At 44.4% G+C, this 21474-nt stretch overlaps 2 protein-coding genes across 4 annotated transcripts in view; one reads left to right on the top strand and one right to left on the bottom strand.

Moving 5' to 3' along the window:
• The window catches only part of LCP2 (lymphocyte cytosolic protein 2), a 37105-nt gene extending 24402 nt beyond the window's left edge, over positions 1 to 12703 (top strand). The window contains exons 11-21 of the mRNA XM_006765380.2: positions 1218 to 1243; positions 1362 to 1381; positions 1470 to 1577; positions 2843 to 2873; positions 4963 to 4975; positions 5666 to 5795; positions 7174 to 7223; positions 7824 to 7918; positions 8735 to 8812; positions 10274 to 10429; positions 11960 to 12703. Of these exons, the coding sequence (XP_006765443.1) occupies positions 1218 to 1243; positions 1362 to 1381; positions 1470 to 1577; positions 2843 to 2873; positions 4963 to 4975; positions 5666 to 5795; positions 7174 to 7223; positions 7824 to 7918; positions 8735 to 8812; positions 10274 to 10429; positions 11960 to 12082 (830 nt within the window). The 3' untranslated portion in view covers positions 12083 to 12703. The remainder of the gene's footprint in view (positions 1 to 1217; positions 1244 to 1361; positions 1382 to 1469; positions 1578 to 2842; positions 2874 to 4962; positions 4976 to 5665; positions 5796 to 7173; positions 7224 to 7823; positions 7919 to 8734; positions 8813 to 10273; positions 10430 to 11959) is intronic.
• A 1771-nt stretch (positions 12704 to 14474) lies between these two features.
• Positions 14475 to 21474, bottom strand: part of LOC107183341 (chromosome unknown open reading frame, human C5orf58) — a 12859-nt gene continuing 5859 nt past the window's right edge. For 2 of the 3 annotated variants that reach the window (XM_015565084.1, XM_015565083.1), the window contains exons 2-4: positions 21025 to 21220; positions 19865 to 19958; positions 14477 to 14697 (exon numbers count right to left, since the gene is read on the bottom strand). In XM_015565084.1, the coding sequence (XP_015420570.1) occupies positions 14546 to 14697; positions 19865 to 19958; positions 21025 to 21033 (255 nt within the window). In that variant the 5' untranslated portion in view covers positions 21034 to 21220 and the 3' untranslated portion in view covers positions 14477 to 14545. Of the gene's footprint in view, positions 14698 to 19864; positions 19959 to 21024; positions 21221 to 21474 lie in introns of all 3 variants that reach the window. The other variant, XM_015565085.1, reaches the window with a different exon arrangement.

Below are 21474 nucleotides of genomic sequence, written 5' to 3'. Positions count from 1 at the left end.
CCCAGAGAATATGCATAAATAAGTGATTTTTTAAAAGAGAAAATCTATTCAGGTCTAAAGATATACATATAAGTTATCTGGTTATCCCTCTAAAGTAGAGTTTTCACCTCCAACGAGTTTTATGAATGACAAACTTATTCTTATACCAAAACGCTCCCCCACTGGGCAGGGAGCTCCTCACAGTGAGACAAGATCCTTGGCCCTCCCATGGGCCTGGCTGTACTCAGCATCTAGAAAACAAACCACGTAAAAATACAACTCCAGGTGGACCATTTCACCATCCACCTCAGGGTGGTCGCTGCGCAGGACGGTGGGAGGGAGGGAGGAAGCTCAGCTCACAGGGATCAAGTGCCTGACCCTGCATATAGTGTCACCTGACTCCTATAGCAAACCCACACGCCCATTTTACAGGTGAGAAAATCGAGAATCAAAGACCTTAAATAACTTGTTCAAGGTCGTGCAGGATTTACTTCTAGACCTGCCTGAATCCAGTTGAGTAATACTTGTATTACACTAAAGACATAGAACACTTCAGACAGAATAAAGAAGAAAGCCCTGTGAATAACTTTGCAATGCAGAGTTCTCATTCCCTCAGGGAGCCTGCAGCTTATCTGCTCATGAGAAAAGTGAAAGAAAAAGATAGGAAGAAAGAGAAAAGGAAAGGAAGAAAGGCCAGCCAACAAAATCCAAAACCAAATGACTTGCAGCCCGCCAGGAGAATCTTCAGACACTCTCTTCCCCAAGTTAAAAATCTTCTAACTAAGTGTAATTAATATTTTATATAATGTCAACAGTACCAAAGGATTAGAGGAAAGTTAACCTCTTCGTGGCAAATCGGTTTATTTCAGACACAAACATAAACGTAGGTTTTATACCAAGAACCTCTTGCCCAATGAAAGAAGGATAAAACCCCAAAAGACACCCAATCCTTTTATCACCCGTTACCTAAAATAAACTGTGGGAGAGAAGCACAGAACCCAGAATACTGTTTGTCTGTACGCAATGCTGTGCGACCCTGGGCAAGTCACTTAATTTCTCTGAGCCTGAAAAATCAGGTCTAAGGTCTATGGTTCCTCCCGGCTCGAACCCAAGCAGCTCCCTCCCTCCCTCCCTCCCCCCATGAGACTCAGTTCAATTTCATCAAACTACGTTTTAATGCCTGGTGCTTAGCTGGTAAAGGCCAGAACTCAAGGCCGTCTGCTGTTTGTCATTTACAGGAAAGAAACCGGTGCTTTCTGACAAGGTGAGCTGCTTTCCTGTTTGTTTGTGTTTGTTTTCATTTTGGTCGTGTGTCTTGTATCTTGTCTTTATTCTTCGGAAAGTGCTGAGGCCACTCACGCATCTTCCCTCCTGTCTTGCAGCCCCCGACCCCAGCAGGAAGGTGAGTGCTCTGTCGTGTCTGCGGGAGGGAACTGGTCTGCCTGGAACTCTGGTTTGTGTCTCACACATCCTTTCTCTCAACTCTGCAGGCCTCTCGGGGACCATTTACCCAAGATACCAAAGCCTCCTTTACCCCTGACCGCAGAGAGACACGACAGGAGTAGCCCCCTGCCCGGGAAGAAGCCACCTGTGCCCAAGTAACTGTCCTCTGTTGCTTGAGCTTGTCATTTGCTGCGGATGTGTGTCCTCCCCCGCTCCCTGCCCCACCTGCATAGTGGTAGCTTTATTCAGAGGCCCAATCCTGTCTGCCCCTAGGGCTGAGGGATTGCTTGGGTGAAGAAAATGGCAATCCAGCCAAGAAAGGGTGGGGAGATGCTTAATCTGGAGGTGTGGGCGTGACTGCTGTTCATGGAGACCTTGTCCTCAACCAGTCACATTTGTGGCTGCATCTTGCTTCCACCACAGGGCATGGGACCTGGACCTGGCATTGCAGTTTTCCATACAGGCAGCAGGAGGAGATAGTGGCGGGGGTGGCGGCCTCTGAAAGTGTCTTCCTCATTTTATAACAGCAGAATCCTGAGGTCTGCTCTAACGTTGCTCGCTTTGCTAGAAAGTTCTGGGGGCCTATTTACCAAAGGGTCAGGCCCAACCTCATCACTTACTAAGAACAAAGCCAAGGCTTCCGTTTATCTCAATAACAGTTGTAACTCTGACCCTGGCTCGGCCAGTGTGAGGATTCAGTCTGGCCCAGGGCTGGGTACACCCCAAACCTCAGTGATCAAGTTAACATTTTAATGGAATGTTTTAAAAGTTCAAAATGAATGGAAAAACTATCATAATGAACAGAATATCGGAATTTTAAATACAGGGAGACGTGCCAGGTGAAGCTTCCAGCCCTCACCCTGAACACCTACTATGTGCAATGCCATCCCCTACCCCCTCTATCGGGAGAGCGGAGGCAGGCCCAGGGGCACAGCTGCCGCCAAACCTGCGGGACGGATGAGCTGTGCATCTGGGCAAAGCCCCAGAGCAGTGCCGTTTCCAACTGTCTCCCCTTCCCCTGAAGGGTGGGCCTGGGGTGGCTGTTTAACCCATCAGAGAAGGAGAATGTGAGCTCCCACGGCTCGTTTGCTTGGTACAACATCTATTCAATGACATTTAACAGCTACTGAAGAGTTCGTTTGCTGGCTAAACCCTTTTTCATTTGTAATTCTTTGCAGCAGGAGCTGAACAGAATAAGGGCTTGCCTAGCTCAGTGGGCAACAGGACAGAGCTCAGTCACTAGACCTCCCCCCATGGCCTCTCCCCACTTTTCTGCTGGGTTTTGAGAGTTTTTTTGCTTCCTATTTTGTCACAGCTCAATGGGCTCAATTTCTCACTATTACGCCAAACGATCTATGTTCTGAGGCCGGGTCTTTGAACTTCATGCTCAGTTCTCTTTCTTTGCCCCAATTCATTTCAGGCATGCACGGGCACCAGACAGAAGAGAGAATGTAAGTACACAATGTCATTCAGTGAGCGCCTGGTACAGGGGAAACTAGTGCAGGCTCCGTGCAGGTGGGGGTCCCTCTGTCCTGCCTTCACTGAAGCCCATCCCAGAGACAAACCTACACACTGTGGGCTCCAGAGTCCTGTGCCTCTTGGGGCCTCCATCTGTCCCGCCAGCCCACTGCCAGGCTGCACTGTAGTAGCTCAGGCCCCTCTGAGAGCTCCCGGGGTGGCTGGGTGAATAGCAGCCCTAATTCTGGTGGCAAATAGCAAGGTGGAGGGCAGTGGGTGGAGGGGAGAATGAAGGGAGGGGTGGCCGAGAGGCTGGCCTTGCAGCAGAGTTTCTAAGTCCTCTCTTTTCCTCTTAATACCTGCACAACCTGCAAAGGAGGGGGAACAGTATTTATTGAATGCCTACTGTGCGCAAGCTAGCTACAGTTGGTGGACCAGCTGTGTGCCCAGGACTTGCCCACTTTAGCGATGAAAGTCGCATGTCCCAGAATTCCATCAGTTTCAGGCAAGCCAGGAAAGTTGGTCACCCAGTTTTACACACGCTTTGCCTTTACTGAGCCTGTGAGGAATCATGGTTTCTCTTATAAGAGGAAACTGAAGCTCAGAGGGGGTGCCATGCTCCTTGCAAGTAGTATAGCGAGTAAGCAGGCAGGAGCCGAGTCCTCTGGCCTGTAAGCCTTCTGCGGGCTATCATACGCCTGCCCTAGTCAGGGCTCAGCCCACAAGTGCTGCTGACACATCCTAGATGGTGCGCTTGTTCAGATGAAGTGTTAAGACGTGACGGAGGCAGGCAAACCCACAGCCAACATGCTAAACAGTGTATGACCATGGAATGAGCTACGGAGGTGAAGGGAAGAAAGTGACCCATGGGAATCGAGGAGCCAGGGGTGACTTCTTAGAGGTGAAATTTGTGGTGGTCATTGAATGCTGGGTAGGGCACAGAGTGAAGTCACCCTAAGAGAAATGGGCTTGCAGCCCAGCCTCAGGAATGTCCTGAGCAAAGGCGGGTGGGTGGCAGTGCCCAGGGAGCCCAGGAGCTCGCGAGAATGGCGGCTTGGCTGCCGAGCCAGAGGGACAAGAGGAGGGAAGGTTGAAAGCGAGGGTAATATCACATTCCTGCGGCTCACAATCTCTGGAAGGGTAGCTGCCCCTGTCATGAGAACCTGGGACTTGATACGGTGGCAGCCGTGTTGAAGAGAGCTTTCATTGTGGGGATTCGCTGAGCCTACGTGCATCAGCTCTGCAGCCCTGGGTGGGGACTCCCAGTTGGCCACGTGGGATGAGTGATTCTGGCTATGATCCTTCTTGCCTCATCTCAGTGGTAGACTAGTGACAGCTAACTTTTACTGAGCACTCCATATACGTGAGGCACAAGTCATAACTAATGTAATTCTCACAGCACTTTCATCACGAGCATGCTATCCTAACAAAACAATCCAAGTTGCCAGTGTCGGTCTAGTCAATGGCACCATGGCTGCTGCCTCTCCCATCATTTCTCATCCGAGGAGCAGAGCAACTCGCCTCCCCCTTGCTGGTTTCACGAGGGTGCCCTGCAGATCAGTGTGCTGAGCGATGTGGGCGCACCTTGTAGGCCGCATCATAAATAAGATGCAGTTGCTCTTCACAGGAGTGGCCATTGCACAGTGGAGCCCAAAGGAAGGCTGAGCTTGGGGTTAGACACATGCAGGGTGAATCCAGTTCTGTAACAATTCCCTGGAAAGTGTGGAATCGCCCCTGAGCAGCTGGTTTCCATGTGTAAATGGGGATGTTAAATCCTTGATGGGTCGCTGAGGAAGCTGGATGAAAGATCATGCATGAATCATTGGTTGTCATTACTGTATCTTTGGGCCCTTTTAGGCACCTCAGGGCCTGTTTGATGCTAAGTATATAGGGAGAGACTTTAGGTGGAGTGTCCTTCGATGCCAGTTTGTATTCAGGAATCATAAACCACTTAACTAGTTCTGTTCCCTACAATATATTCGTTACAGAGTCACACACTGCTAATGTGAAATAGAGCCATTTATGTGACTGAGGAATCGTCTTGATGATAGACTAATATATATTTTTTCTTCTCTTTACCAGGATGAAGATGATGGTATGTTCATCTTATAACTTATAACTCATCCCTTCATTTTTCTGCTCAGGCATTCAAATGAAATTTTTTAGTACAGAAACACCATAAAGTCAATTATATTTGTTAAATTAGTTTTAAATGGACATATATCATGTGGTACACTGCATGACTGTAATAAAATGGAATTGTTTGGCTGGATTACCAAAGAGAACTATTAAGTTTGTGCATATCGGTGCAAATTACTTAATGGTACAGAGTGTTAAAAATGGCATGTATGGTTTGATGGAAACATTTCTATTGTGCCCTCTCATGCATATGGGTAAAGGATCACTAATTGCAGAAGAATAAGACAGCATAAAATTTGGCTTTCATAAAACAAAACAAAACTTGTGAATCATTTCTAAATATGGTTTCCAATTGATAATTTTCTGCCAACTTGGCATTTCAAAAAAGGGGAAAAAGTGTATTACAGAGACTGATATAGAATGGCAACATTTTAAAATGCACACTAAGGTGAAAGGTCACCCAGAAAGCCCTTGGGAGGTGGGGTTCCATCCTACCAACCACTTCCTAATTACATTTCATCTTTCTTGGATTTTTGTATCTCTCTTTGGACTAGTTGTTTCTAATGGGGGAGCAGTTCTGGAATGTTCTATGACACTTGGACCCTGATAATCAGCTTATATATTTTTCTTCTTTCCGTTCCCACAGTACATCAAAGACCTTTGCCCCAGCCAGCACTGCTCCCCATGAGCTCCAACACTTTCCCTTCAAGATCCAACAAGCCATCGCCCAAACCCTCCCTCCCATCAACACACAACTTCGGAGCATTCTCAGAGAGGTTTGTGCAATGTCCTTAAGATCTAACTTGACGTCTGGGTCCACTGAGACTGAGCTAATGTGAGGTAAATAGAGGAAGGAAGAAATGAGCCAGTGTATAGTAGGGTCAGAATATTTTGGGTCTTAAGAACCAAAACCAAGCTAATCACAACGAGCCACACGTCTTAACCCACGGTGTCCTCTGAGTCTGTGCTCAGGGTCAGAGAGGTATGGAATAGAATGCCTCATGGTCACCCCAAAGAACGGACGCTTTGGCAGGAAAAGGGGAACATTTTCACTTTGTGAGTTAAAACAAACACACGACCACTCAAGAAACCCAGTTACTTGAGTACCTGGAGTTCACCCTGCGTCTTGAGTGGGAGAGGGAGAAAGCCTATCATGTACTTGGCAGGTGCGAAGGGTTCACTGTGCAGGCTGTCCCCGCAGGTCCTCTCTCTCAACAGCAGGGGCAGATCTCAGGGCCCGCAACGAGGCTGGCCAGAGGCACGGACAGGAAAAAGACGCAGGTTGTGTCTCCCTCAGCAAGCCCACAGGGTGCCTCCTGGTGCCCCCTGACCTCCATCCCTGTGGGCTCACTCTCTCCTTTAATATCCAAAGGGAGAGGCCCAGCCCCACTCTAAATACGAGAGAAAACTCAACCATCAACACGACTTCCTTCCCCCCCACCCCCTGTCAATTTTTTTATTTTTTTAAACTTCCTTGGGTGCCTCTTGCTCTGAGTTGCTGCTGCTGCTTCTCACCTTCCAGCCACGCCTCTTCCTCTGCCACGCCTGCCGTTTTCCACACCGTCCGCCCCACACGGGCCCTGCCCTAGCCTTCATTCTCACAAAACACCACTCACGGGAGCTGGCCGAGCAGAGGAGCCTTGGACAGAAGGGGGTTGGGCTAATGGGTGGGGGCATGGGCGTGCAGCATGGACAGATGGCATTTAGGGTCCCCAGAATCCCTTACCGTCCGCTGCAGCGCCGCCTGGTCTCTGTTCCTCACCCGCCCACCCTCTCGTTGTCCACTGTTAGGCCTGGGGGTCCCGGTTCCCCAACTCCATGCCCATCACTGTATTTTCCTAACCATGATAGGCCCTCTCTCAGAGGACTCTGCCATTCCCCAAACTCAAAAGCCCCAAAGGGCAGCCAACCATATGAAGTCGCTTTCAAATGCCCGTACTTACAGTTTTCTTGGTTTTGTTTGGCTGCTTGCGAAGCTGGTTAGACTTTGGCCCGTGGTGAGATGTGTGCGCCCCGTTCCATCTCCAGCCCAGCGCACGTGGTTTCAGGGTGGGTGGGAAGTAATCACAAAGGAAGGAGATGACAGCTGGTCTCCCTCATGCAGCCGCCCACTGGCTCCTCCTCACCCAGCTGACAGTGTGTTCTTTCCCGCAGCAGCAGCAGCTTCCCGCAGAGCGCCTCCCTGCCGCCGTGCTTCTCTCAAGGTTTGTGATCTGGGACCCAGGGGCCTACTCCAGGCAACACGCCGTCATGCCAGGGCTACCAACCTGTGCCAAAGCTCTTGGCCAAGGTTGTGCTGGTTCCTAAAGGCATCAGCTTCCTCATCCAGCACTGAAGTCAGGTCTGCAGTGCACCAAGGGCTGCTGGAAACACACCCCCCCACCCCCACTACGGAAGGCGGCCTTGGCCTTTAACCTTCCCCGGTAGACCTCCCAGGCCCATGTTTTTATCCCGGGCTCGGCGTAGTACTGGGTTTTCTCTGTAGTTTGTTTCCACGATGAATCTACACTTGATTTATCCATTGAGAAACATGTTTAAAACACAGATTAAGAGAACCCAACCCCCAAATTCCAATTCGGTAAGTCTGGGTGAGGCCGTGCCTTTTTAAAAAAATCTTCATTCCTGCCTCGTCACCACGTGGTGGTTTTGAACAGGTGGAAATGATTGTTGAGCTAGGCTTCCCGAAGTGCTAGTTGCTGGAAACAACTGCAAGAGCAATGGAGTGGGGCGGGGGGGGAGGGTGTTATGACAGAAGTGAAAAAGGGTTTACAGTAAATTAACTTCCAAATGTTGTACTTTTGAAGGTCCTGGCAACAGACCACCGCTCAGGTCGGAAGGCAGGAACTTTTCCTTGCCGGTTCCAACCAAACCCCGGCCACCATCCCCTGGGGAAGAAGAGGTAAAGATACACATATGTTTTCATTGCATTTTCATTTTCCCCCAGGAAATGAATCACCATAAACTCCCACTGAATATTCTGTTGTACTTTTATCTTCTTGACCTTAATTTTATTTATATACATACATATATTATTGATTTCAGAGAGGAAGGGAGAGGGAAGAGAGATGGAAATATCAATGCATGCCCCACACTGGGCATTGAGCTCGTAACCCAGACATGTGCCCTGACCAGCCATCGAACCCGGACTTCCTGGTTCATAGGTCCATGCTTAACCACTGAGCCATGCCATGGCTGGGCATGGCCTTAATTTGTTTTTAAGTGAAAATAATTAAAAAGGGAGGATCCAGGTGAAAAATATATTCTTTTTCCTTGTGTTCTTAAAGACTTTTGCAATGGCAAATGTGTTTTGCATTTAACAGTGAGTACCATGATCCTATTTTTCATCTGTTTTTAGTGTATGACCTTGAGTAAGTCCCTTAAATGCTTGTTAATTCAGTGTTTTCATTAAGTCTATTATTCTATTAGACTGAAGAAATTATTATATCTATATTTTTCCTGATTAAAGATTTCATTATATAAGGAATACTTATTCGCAGATACCTTTGAAACAGCGTCATGATAAAAAGCAGTTTGCAGGAAATACCTTCTATTTAGCCTTACCTGAATGATTCTTTATTAAATTAAGAAAACAAACGTTTCCAATCTCATGGCATGGAGGTGGCGATTTATGAAAATGATTACTTGGAGGCCTTTCTTTTTATTTACTTATGTAACTGCACAATTTATTCTGTACTTTAAAAATTTACATTTTCAGAATCCATTAAGTGAAGAGTGGTACGTTTCTTATATTACCCGACCGGAGGCAGAAGCTGCTCTTAGAAGGATAAACCAGGTACTGTGCTAAAGTTTATTTTTAAGTGGTTATAAACATTAATGGCAAGACGAGAAGGGGACTGGCTTTTACTGAGTACCAGTTACGGGCTAGGGATTCTGCTAGGTCTACGCTGTTACACGAGACCTATTAGTACCTACTGGCTTCACACCTCCCAGCAGCCGTCACAGTGATTCCTAGGACCCCGGGAAAAATCTAAATTAAGGCCGCACTGGGCTGGCAGAATCGCAGATTTTATCATCAAAAAGGCCCAACTTGTCATAGGAATCATACAGGGTCCAAAGAGGACTCTCCCCCAAAGTTCCAGCGTCTTGCTGGCCCAGTCTTCCTCTTCATGCTCAGTGGCCATTCGCACGGATGGGAAGAGATCACATCCAGGCGGACAGTGGGTCGTAGCCAGGCCCTTCCCTCTGGAAATGCCCCGCTGCCCTTTAATGTTATCGGGTCTGAGCCAGATGTCTTGTCGTCGGTGCTGAGCCTTAACCTTAAATCTGCACGTCTCAGAGAGGAGAAAGCGAAGACCCTGCATCTTTCACATCTCGAGTCCACAACAGGGGTTCTCAACCTTAACTGCACCTGCAAATCGCCTGGGGGAGCTTTTCCAAACTCCTGCTTCCTGGGTCTCCCCTGGAGAGGTTCTGACTGAATCAGTCAGCGTGCTGTGTGTGCACGGGGTCTTCAAAGCTCTCCAGGTGAATCTAAAGTGAAGCCAACCCTCTACATCACTGGTCCAAGGGTATCTTTTTTCAACAGAGATGTTCTGACCGAAATTTACTCATTAACTTGAAATGAAAAGCACAAGGGAAAGCCATTAATGCAGATCGATGGCTCTATAAAGCCATCCTGACTCAATACACGAAGAGAAAATAGCTTAAGTGCGTTCTTACTAATTAATTCTAATTTAATATCATTATCTTTACAGTATTAATATTAGATAGCAATAATTTATGGAATAAAAATTTAAAGTACAGGACGAATCACAACACTATTTTAGGAAATATCAGAAAAAAATATATAAGCACAAAGACAGTCCACATTCAGTTTTGTTCAGGGACGAACACTCCACCTGGAGGTCAGGAGGTTCAAAAAAGTGCGTGAATTTCAAGGCGTTTGGGTGTTTTCTGACTTTGGCTGAGGGAAGAAGGGCAAGGACATTAATTAGCTCCCAGGAGTAGGGAGCTATCTCCTCAGCTGACCAAGACCTTCTGTCGCCTGGCCCTGGGCCCACTCACCCACCGATGTGTTTCATTGCCGAGAAGGGCACGCCTTTCGTCAGAGACTGCAGAAGTTGGCTGAGACCTTTCTCTCCTGCCTCCTTCCCCATAACCATTCCTGGGATTTCAGCAGTTTGGGACCTGAATGTTCACCGGCTTGGCTTGTAACCCATAGTTTTCCAGATCCCTAGAGACTGGCCCACTGTTGACTTACTGTTCCCGTCCCCCCACAAATGTTTCCTTTTAGGATGGCACTTTCCTGGTTAGAGACAGCTCGAAGAAAACACCAAGCAATCCGTACGTCCTCATGGTGTTATACAAAGACAAGGTCTACAACGTCCAGATCCGTTACGTGGAGGAAAGCCACGTGTACATGCTGGGGACTGGGCTCCGAGGGAAGGAGGTAAGGACCTCAGTTGCAAAATGTTCCCCAATTCTCTTGTTCTGCCTCTCTGCATACCCACCAAGCGGAACTTCACTGTAACATTCTTTGCAGGTTCATACTGTATGGCAGCTTAAGTTAAATCATGTCCGTGAAACCCTTCATTTACTGAAAGGCAATAAAACAAAGTATTAACAGTGGCCACACCTCTACCACAGGAATCTTTCTTTTACCTTTTATTCCAAATAATCTAAAGTCACATGTGCAACTTTTGAAATCAGAAAATATATGTAAACATTTAAATTTTTCAAAAGAGCTCCAGTCAGATGGTGTCAAAGGCAAGTCCCTTCTCAGTCACCTTTGCCACGTCATTTCAATGGAAGCTTGCAGGGTGTTTATAAGGCTGTATTTTAAATCAACAAATGGAAGAATAGAATGTTTGTTGTGATTATTTAGATACTTGGTTCATTTCCTACTAAACTGGAGGTGTGGCCAATGAAGGTGGCCAAATTGCCAAAGACATCTTCCTCTGTTCAGCCGAGGTTTATACAGTCACTTTTTGGGTGGTGATCCGGTTATGAGGAAAGCCTTTCAGGGCTGCTTTTTGCAAAGGAAACTAACAGCTAAACTTACTGCCCCAAGCGTGTTCTTTAAGTTCAAAGTTCCAGGAGGGAGGATCAGCCAAACCAAACATTCCCGGGCTGAGAAACAGCCCACCGTAACTTCCATTTCACTCCAAATGTGTTTCAGTGACGATCATGTAAATGAGCAGGAAAAAAGCCCCCACAGGATTTTGGTCAAGTGTTCGAATCACAGCTGCCCCGAGGGAGCTGCCTAGCAGAGTGGTCTTAGAGGAAGTGCATGGTCCTGTCGGGATACCTGCGCAGCTTCTGGCCCACCTAGAAGGGTGGATGGGCTTTTCCCAGTCTGGCCCTCGGGGATAGGTGATCCAGGCACTGAGTGCAGACTCGGCTACAGAGCCCTGGTGAGTGCGGGGTGGCAGTGGGCAGGCAGCAGAGAGATCGTGAAGGTACTATTAGGCCATGTTGCAGATGTCCCCTCCAGACAGCAGGGACAGTGGCCTCCTCATTCCTACACCTCCTCACATATTAATGACTGAGATATGGGATTCAGAAACCAAAATCAAAAACACCAAGAGAGGCAAAGGCCAAGGTATCATAATTAGGCCCCTCTATATAAATAAAAAAGATATATTTTTTAAAAACCGTAGGAAGCAAATATATTATAATGGAGTCAAGACAAATTTGCACTATTTGGCATATATATGTGTGTATATATTCATATATATACACATACATACATATACATACACACACACACACACACACACACATATATATAGTCTTTTATCCATAGTATATTGGATGTTGGTGACAGCAGAAATCATTAAAACATTTGTCAAATTTTACATTAAAAAAATAAAAATCCTCCTAACTTCAAGAGGTAAGGTATTATGCAGATTAAAAAACTGAGGGTGCAATTCATACTACCTGCTCCAGGGTTGATTTATCTCCATTTTGAATCTTGCAGGACTTTCTGTCTGTGTCAGATATTATCGACTACTTCCGGAAAATGCCTCTCCTGCTCATCGATGGGAAGAACCGAGGTTCCAGATACCAGTGCACGTTGACCCATTCGGCAGGTTGCCCGTAGCACGTTAGCCGAGCAGGCGAACCTTCCCTGACTGTTGCCGGTGCAGAAGATCAGCCAACCTGGGTGGCTGCACAAACACTTAGGACTGAATCGAACCCCTCAGCATGAACACAAGGGTTTGGTCCTTTCGCTTAGCAAAGGTTTGAAATGAAGACTGTCACGTGTCCCATAATTTATTTATTCTTCTTCAGTGTTTGTGAAGTGCATGAGTGATAATGTGCACACTGGCACTGTAGTCGTGCACTGTAATGATTTGTGCAAATAATGTGCATTTTTGATACCTGTTTCAAAGTACAGTAGTTTCCACAGCTATAAAAATAACTTGGGGCAAGTTTCAAAACATTTAAACAATAATAGCTTTTGTTATCACATAAAACTGATTTTCTAATAGCCAAACCTTGTCCATCAGTGGCAATCATGAGTTTTTATATGTATACTAGTAATTTGAAAATTACTGAAATTAACTTTCTTAGCAGCAATAATTTAAAAGGCTTCAAAAATATTTCATCCTTTCTTACTTGGTGTTTCTTTTTGTTGGGGGGATTTTTGTATACTTTTTTATGAAAAGATAAATGCATGTTGGAGTAACTTCCTGGAATTAAAATTAATTTGCCTTTTGCTCTACTTTCGGGTTCCTAAAACAACTTTATTGACTTTACTGTTTGGTCTGTACTATTATATTTTTGTTTTAAAGCAAACTTAAGCTAAAAATACAAAAAGAAAACATTTTATATCAAATACACTTGGATTTTAAGTACAAAGAAGCATGTATTGGGTCATGTGACTTAGAAGTCCATGGTAGGAGTAGATGTCAAGGATTTGGTTGTAGGTTTTACCAAAGTCTTCCTGGGAAGATGAAAAAGCAATGAATATACACAGAAAAATATCTGGCCAGATAACCTTTCTTACACCTCTTTTTATCCCCCTGACAACTGTCATAAAGACCTTTTCCTCATCCTTCTCATAAGAGCTTCATAAATCCTGCAAAGCAATGCAGGTCCTTCCTTTGCTAACATATCTCTGCTTAATCTACACTTTTTCTGAGTGGCAAAGAATATCTTGCAGCTTCATTTCATGAGCTAGTAGAACATGGAAGGGATCAAGAGTGTCACCGGGTTAAAACTGACAATTTGGTATGATGAGTGTGTGGATACTTTTAACCAATGATGATAAAAATGTTTCACAAAACATCATCCTTACAAGCCGAAGTTCTCAAGTTAGGGCCCAGAACTACGAGTTCTAAAGCTGAAAAAACCTGCACTATTTACATGTTTATTCAATAGGATATTCAACAAGCATTTATTCAGTGCCTGTTCTGTGTTAAATACTGAGCTTGGTGCTGGGTAGTGAGTCTAGCAACCATTATAAGTTCTATTATGGAGTGAGCTGACTTTGTGTCTTGCTTCATAGTATTCTGTCCTTTATATTAAAAAATATCTAAAATGAAGGACATAGTAGATTCCAAAGCAACTATTTGGTAGTGAATCATGTTTATATGGCAAACCAAAGCCTATTATTTTAACATCTCCTTGGGTGGAAAGGGACAAAAATTAGGAAGTTTAGGGTAAAGATACCTAAACTTTACCAAACCCCGGCCACCATCCCCTGGGGAAGGTAAGGCTAAAAGCTATCCATGGCCATGACTGAAATCAGTGGTGAGTACCTGATGTTTTCATGACTAGCATTCTTCCTCCCCTTCTCAGGCAACGGCAACTCCATTGTTCTGGTAGGGCCTCTCCGCCTCTGACCACAGGCCTGGCGTATGGCCCAGCCTCACCAATCACAGTTGCTTAGGACCCTGCTCAGGAATAAGAATCTTAACCAAAGCTGGCATCCTTCCCTGGGATGCTAAACACAGAGGCTGAATTAGAGGGTCTCTCTCTCCTCTAGGGATCTGCACACCTGGAGTGGTCTGCACACCTGCAGTTGTCTGCTGCCATGCCTCTGCCTTCCTTTGGTCTTGTGGAGGAAACCAGTCCATAACAGGAGAGGATGAGACCACTGCACAGAAACAGAACCAGGACAGAGCCATCTGGTCCATTAGCGGAGTCCTTGACATCTACTCCCACCATGGATTTCCAAGTCACGTGATCCAATACATGCTTCAGTTAGCTTGAGTTGTTTTGGGCACCTGCTACCAGGAGACATCTCACTAATATAAACTCATACCATCCATTTATAATTTAGTGACTCTCCTTCAGCCTGAGCCAAATTCAAGCAGAATGTAAATGATAAGCAGTGTCACATGGCCAATTTCCTATGTCATACCCTTGCCATTAGTGAAATAAATTAGCCATTCTTTGAAATATTAAAACAATAATACAACAGCCTTCAGGAACATAAAATGATTATTTATAACTCAGTATATTTTATTATATTAAATATATTAGTAAACGCAGTTCTCCAAGATACTTGTTAATTCAACAATACATAGTTATAAATTCACAACAGATAAGTAAGAAATTAGGAAGAAAAACGGTTAGAAGTAAGGGATATATCCGACAGTTTAAACTCTTCAACGAGGGGCTCGTTTCTTTCTGTTTCCTTGGAGTCATCTGTCTTCACAGGGTGATTAAAATGTAGAGTAAGGTCACAAAGCAGTAACTGGGAGTGCTCTGTGTAAAACAATAACAGAAGGGATCATATTGTAGCATATATGTCCCTAGACAACTATTGTGGCTTTCAGTAGCTATTGCTTAATTCTTGATTTAGTTTTCTTTTAAGTGATTATTGATCAAACTACACATTAGGTGTACTTATTATAACTTCAAGTCAAATTTATGTACTATAAAATAAGCATGACAAAAATTTACTAGAAGGGTTCTTTAGCCCAACTTGTCAACTATCTTACTAAATTGCAACTTGATTTATGCAAATTTTATTTACACTTTTTAAACTTATCACTTTTGTGGGTTCTATATGCACATAGTATAAACAATCTAACAAGTCTATGAGGCATGTTACAAAACTAGCAGTTTTCACCTCCCAAAAGCAACCACTTCTAACTTTGGAGCTCATTTTGTTTTTATTGCTTTTGTTGTTTTGTGGCTGTGGAGTTTTTATCTTTTTTTTTTTTTTGAGGTGGGGGCTGGAATTACTTCTATATTTTTAAAAAACATGCATATTTTATATTTTCAAATTTAAGTATTACCTATCTGCTTCTGATTACAGAAGATTAAGATATAACACTTTTTACTCGTGCCCATCCCCAATATACTTGAGTACAATTTTTGCTAGCTCAGTATTAAATGCTTATAGTTTTTAATTATATAAGTACTAGAGGCCCAGTGCATGAAAATTCATGCACTGGAGGGGGGGTCCCTCAGCCCAGCCTGCACCCTCTTGCAGTCCGGGAGGCCTCAGGGGATATCTGACTGACAGCCCTCTGAGGGAGGCTACAGGTGGGCGGAGGGATGGTGCTGGTTAGCAAGTGGCTGGCCCTGCCCCCCATCACCCCACTGTTGCAGCTGCCATCGGCCTCCCTCGGGGCCTGCAGGCTGGGGGCAGCTCCTGCATTGAGCATCTGGCCTCTGGTGGTCAGTGTGCATCATAACAACTGGTCATTCTGCAGTTCAGTTGATTTGCATATTATGCTTTTATTATATAGGATTCTTCACAGCTGAGTCTTATAATATGACATTTCCCTTCCTTTAAGCTACCACCCAGCCACAGTTAATTTCTTTTTTTGTTGCTTAATTATCATGAACATATCTCAAATTCCCCCCAGTTGGGTAAATCTCCTCTCCCAGTACAGTCAAGCACTTAACTACTCTACAATTGAAAGTCTCTCCTCTCCAGAGCCTCTGACCTGCTCTAGCCTGGACCGATACCCTCCAGGACCGCTGCACAGCTCTGATTCTGGGATCCCCCTTCACCATTATCCTAGGGACTCTTTCACCCTCCCTCATGTGGAGCATCCTTTTTCCAGAATCTCATGTCTTTCTCTTTTTGGTCTGCCTCCTTGTTTGGTGAAATACAGCCTTAGTAACTTCTGTATGTCTGAAAAGTTCTCTCTCTACACCAATGCTTAATGGAGTCACTGGATATAAAAATCTAGGTTGGAAATCATGTTTCTTCAGATTTCTAAGGGCACTGCTGCATTTTCTTCCAGCTTCCAGTGTCACTATTGAGAATTGTCAAGCTTCTCTTGTTTCTCTTTAGAAGCTTCAAGGATCTTTTGTTCTCCCTGTGTTCTGAAGCCTCACAGTGCTGTATTTTGGTGTGCATTGATTTTCATCCATTGTGTTGGGCTGTTTCATTGTAAAAACTCATACCCTTCAACTCTGCAAGAGTTCCTCGAACTATTTCTTTAATGAATTTCTCCTCGTCCATTGTCTATGTTCTAACATTCCTATTTACTGGATATTGGACTGCATTTTGCCTGGTTTGTCATTTCCCCCCTAAAACGTTCTTTCTTCTTTTTTTTTCTTTATATTCTAGGGTATTTTCTTCATTTTTATCTTTAACCCTCTACAGATCTATTTCTATTATCGCATTTTTAATTTCCAAGAGCTCCCTTGTGTTCTCTAAATATTTTTTGTAGTTTCATGTTCCTTTTCATAGACATAGCATCTCCTGTGTGGATATTATAGTTTCCTGGAGTTCTCATTTCCCTTCATAATTTGGTTTTCTTCCTCCTTGATTGAACCTATTTATTGGTTCTGTCTCTGCTTTTCATAGTAGATGCTTTCCTCCAATGTCCGCGCCACAGCTGTTTGCTCATATTTGAGACCGTGGCACTATAAAGACAACAGAAGCTCTTTGCCGTGGTAGGCGGTATTGTGGGCTGCTCTGACTGGGTGGTCTGTGGGGAAACCTGTGCTATCAGTATTTTTAGGTCTTTTCTCTTAGGCTGGTCATATTCCTGAAAGAAAAATCTGCTTGAGGGTATAAATCAGGCTTCTGATGTTTTATAGGCAAGTGGGAAGAGAAAGCTAGAGGTCAATTTGGTCTTAATACCCTCATTTTTAGTACAGTACTCTCCCCCTCGGCTTGTGACCAGTGGCTGCAGGCCAGGGATCCCTGGTTTTACCCTCTCATGGTATAAACCTCGCGTCTCTGACACAGAGAAACAGCTGCCCAGTTCCGTAGAGGAGGAAGAGACCTTAGGGGCCTATGACTTCTTAAACATTTAATCAGTCGTCCTGTTCTTAGCTCCACCTCCCCCGCTACTTCCAGAGGATTCTGGCACAACCGTGTGTTGAGTGTTTGGGCTATTTCTTTGCTTTATCCAGCCAGTTCATAGTTTAGATTTTGGGGCTTTAGGGTTTAAACGTCTCTGTTTGTTCCCATTTGCTTTCTTTTTTGTAGGTAACACTTTTTGAGAGCTCTTTGTGTTATGAATTTTTGCCTGTTTGACATCCCTTTAACTCTCAGATCTACCAATGATTAGGTATCTGTCCTCGGGGAAGTTAGTTAATGTCTCCATGTCTGTTTCTGTGCCTATAAATGCCAATGACAATATTTCCTATCACAGAGGGTTGCTATGACAACTGAGTCCACTTATTTAAAGCTCTTAGAAGGATATCTGGATTATGGTAAATGTTATGATTATTTACTGACATTATTATTTTGGGGGAGAGTGGGGTAAACAGAGTGTTCATTTAATCTTCAATGTTTACCAGAAGTCTACCGTCCCACACGTCTACAAAAGCCCCTTGTACCCTAACTGCCTGACCTACTCCACAACTTTTCAGGACATGTATAGCATATTTATTATTTCCAATTTACTTCATGAAAGGACTGTCTAGAACAGTTAAATAATCGAGTTTGGGAGGAATTTTTTTAAAAGTGCAAGCATCCAGAACCAATTATTCATTAAGTAAACATTTTCCAAGAGCCCATTATATCAAGGCACTGTTAACTGCTAGGAATACCTTTAAAAAGCTTCCAGTTGAGCAGGGACAGGGAAAGGAAGTAAACATGCAATTACAACACAGCGTGATAGATGGTATGAAAAGGTAGAAGAGGTAACACGCTGGTTTAAAGGAAGTTTTCCAACCTAAGTAGCCTTGACTAACACAGTTCAATAAGTAGCAGTTAACCTGGCGGAGTGGAGGTGTGTGTGTGTGTGGGGGGGGGTGTGCAGCAGTGGGCATTTCAGAAGGAGATGCATGTGTTAACACACAGATACAAAATAAAGCAACTGTGTAGAGATGCACACAGGTCAGCATGGTAGGAGCGCAGCACATGCAGGGGAGAGAGAACGAGATGAGAGATTGGATGGGCTGGGGCCTGGTCTCAAGAGGTCTTCTAGTCCATTCGAGGAGGACAGCAGTGAACCAATGGGAGTTTTCAGCATGTTTACATGTTAGGAGATAATCCTCGCTGTAAGTTGAGATTGGTTTTAGAGATGAATGAAGCAAAGCTAACCAGATTTCTTTACATCGGACCCCGCGGTGCCTTTGCTAATGTGTACTGTAGATTTGTGAGAGAAATACAGAGCATTATGCACTTCCCAAACTTAGGTCCCAGGAGGATGTGGAATCCAGCGTTACTGCAGCCATCTATTAACATCTCTAGGACAGCAGGTTCACAGAGCGAAGTCTGGGAAATGCTGCTCTGGGAGGAACGGGCAGAAATAGCCCAACAGCACTGACTATCTGGTCCCAACTAACAGCCACCTGCCTCTTCTTGGTGGCACAGTGCCTCCAGGTGTGGGGTCCTCTCCTCCTCAGCCTCAGCAGTAAGTTCTGACTGGTCCACACTGGTCTTGGCAGTCCCCTTCCCCTTGGCAGCAGCTGCTGCAGACAGTTGCCTTTGATGCATATCTGGTCAATGACAGGAAAGGGGAAATGTGCTGGAGGGGTCAGGGAAAGGCTTACATAGAGAAGAGGTAGAGGTAGTGTCTGACCAAGCCTGCAGGTAATGACCACGAGGACTGACGAACAGAGTGAATATAACAGAGAAAAAACAGAGAAAGAACCCCGTATTTGATGAAGTTTCTAAAACTCTGAAGCAACTGTAGGCTGCCCCACCTTGGATCTTCTTGCTATTTTCCTTACTTATAAGCATGTTAAGTTGGTATTTTTTGACATGTAGCTGAAGGCCTATAACTGACACAAAGGCTATCTCCAAATATCCAAGAGTTGTCAAAAGAACTACATAATCAATGCAGTTTTCATGGTTAGAAGTAGGACCCGCAGGTGAAAGAATGGGGAAGAGATTGAGCTAGTCCGTAAGGAGCCCCTATCCTAAAATGGAACAGGGTGACTGGAGGGAATGTTTTGTCAGGGATAGATTACTCCTAGAAATGTTCATTCATGGAAAGTTCACATGCCAGGGGAAAACAGAATATGTCTGTGAGGTGAGTGCCCAAACATTGTGCACCTTGAGGTCTAATCCAACGTTGTGAGTCTGTTTAAAATGAAGAGCCCTTAACTCACAGAATCAAACAAACTTCTAATTTTTAATTTGTAAGGAACCTTAGGGGCTTAGTAAGGATTAATGGGTAAAGACACTGAATTTTGTAGAATGTGACATTGTCATGTAACAGTTTGTTGAAAGGAAGAAAGGGCAGTAATTTAGAGAGGTTAGACGATATCATAACCTTGTTAGTGTCAAGGATGGGAATTCAAGTTGGCTAATTGCTAGATCAATGCTTAAACATAACTCATCTTTAGAGATCTAGTTCATATTATAATGTAAGCATTTCTTAAGAAACAGAAAAGTCCTAAATAGTGGGCAAAATTTGCTAACACCTCAGCAGAAGCAAAAATGGCTCTACTATTTATTTTATAACAATGACGTGCAAACATTTTAGTTTAGTGATTCCACACTTACCTTTCATTTTCTTCAATTCCAAAGAAATTGTACTAATATTTTTAATTATGGCTTTCACATTTAGCCTATGGTCAGAAACATCACTGTTCAACATCTGATTTTAAAAGAGAAACAAAAACAATGTAAAATCAGAAACATTTATGTATTATTAAAATACTTAAATTTTCAATACTTCTAAAAGGAAAACCTATTATTTCAGAACAAATAATTGTGAAGTAGTAGTATTTATAAATAGAATTCTAACATAAAAAAGATATCAACTTATTATGTTAATACTAGACGTCTGGTGCACGAAATTCATGCATGGGGGGCGGTCCCTCAGCCTGGCCTGCACCCACTCGCAATCTGGGACCCCTAGGGGGACATCCTTCTTGCATTCCAGGACTGCTGGCTCCTATATGCTCACCTGCCTGCCTGATCACCACTAACCACTCACCTGCCTGCCTGGTTGCCCCTAACCGCTTGCCTGCCTGCCTGATCACCCCTAACCCCTCTGCCTGCCTGCCTAATTGCCCCTAACTGACTCTGCCTGCCTGATCGCCCCTAACCGCCTCTACCTCAGCCCCCACCACTGCAGCTTCATCTGGAAGGACGTCCAGAATGACATCCAGAAGGTCGTTTGGCTGTCCAGTCTAATTAGCATATTACCCTTTTATTATTGTAGATTTTCTCAACTCAAAACACCTCCAACTGGAAATCTTAGGACAAAGTTTCTTCTTTAATCAAACCACTTCCACAAGATGGGGCCTTTACAGGGGAGATGCAGACACCCCCTTCTCAGCAAGCCTCCGGACTCAAACTCCGACACCTGAGCAATCATTGTTAACATGAAAGTCACTGTCTTTTTCTAACTTATTCTCTTTTTTTCTTTTCTAACTTATTCTGGAGTGACAGGGTTCCCATAAAATTTTTTTAAAGAGATAGTAAAATTCAAAATAAGATTCAATTATAATTCATTGACCAAGAGGATAACAAAATGATCACTTCTATTTTAGTGAAGGAAATTAGGGCAACCTAATTCCACCTCTGAATTTTGGTTGAGAGAAATCCGTAAATCAACATGTTACTCTGTTATACTAGTACTAGTGTATGCAGCACATATATTTAACCAATTGGGTCAGAAACAAATACGTAGGTGGGTCACTGGAAACCAAACTAACCTGAGCCATTCAAATCTCTCAAAACGACTTGAAAAATAACCAGCAGTCAGCACACCCCACTCCAGCAATGTGCAAGGGGGGCGCTTAGAGGCCGATCCGGGGCTTGTCCAAAATAATGAAAACAATTCTTTCCTTGGCTCCACCTCTCCCTGAGTCAGAGGGGTTGATCCGATTCCTCACCTCACTGCAGAGCCCACTGCAAAGGAAGTGACACGTTCGTTTTCAGGACAATGAATAAAACACACTCGGCATCCACCCACAAGCCCCTGGGCGCTGAGCGGGAATGGCAGCTGTATCCTGGGTATGGCAAACCGAAGGATAACTTTAAAAATGAGGAATGAATGTAAATTTTTTTTAAAAAAGCCAAAAAGAACAAGAAGGAAGTAGAAACTAGATGGATAGTGAAACGCCCAAGAAAGTTGACCCTCCCGCTCAGGGTCTGGTTGCCGA

This window comes from Myotis davidii, unplaced genomic scaffold (assembly GCF_000327345.1).
Source record: "Myotis davidii unplaced genomic scaffold, ASM32734v1 scaffold399, whole genome shotgun sequence".
Classification (NCBI taxonomy): Eukaryota; Metazoa; Chordata; class Mammalia; order Chiroptera; family Vespertilionidae; genus Myotis; species Myotis davidii.
This window is presented reverse-complemented; position numbering and strand designations above follow the sequence as displayed.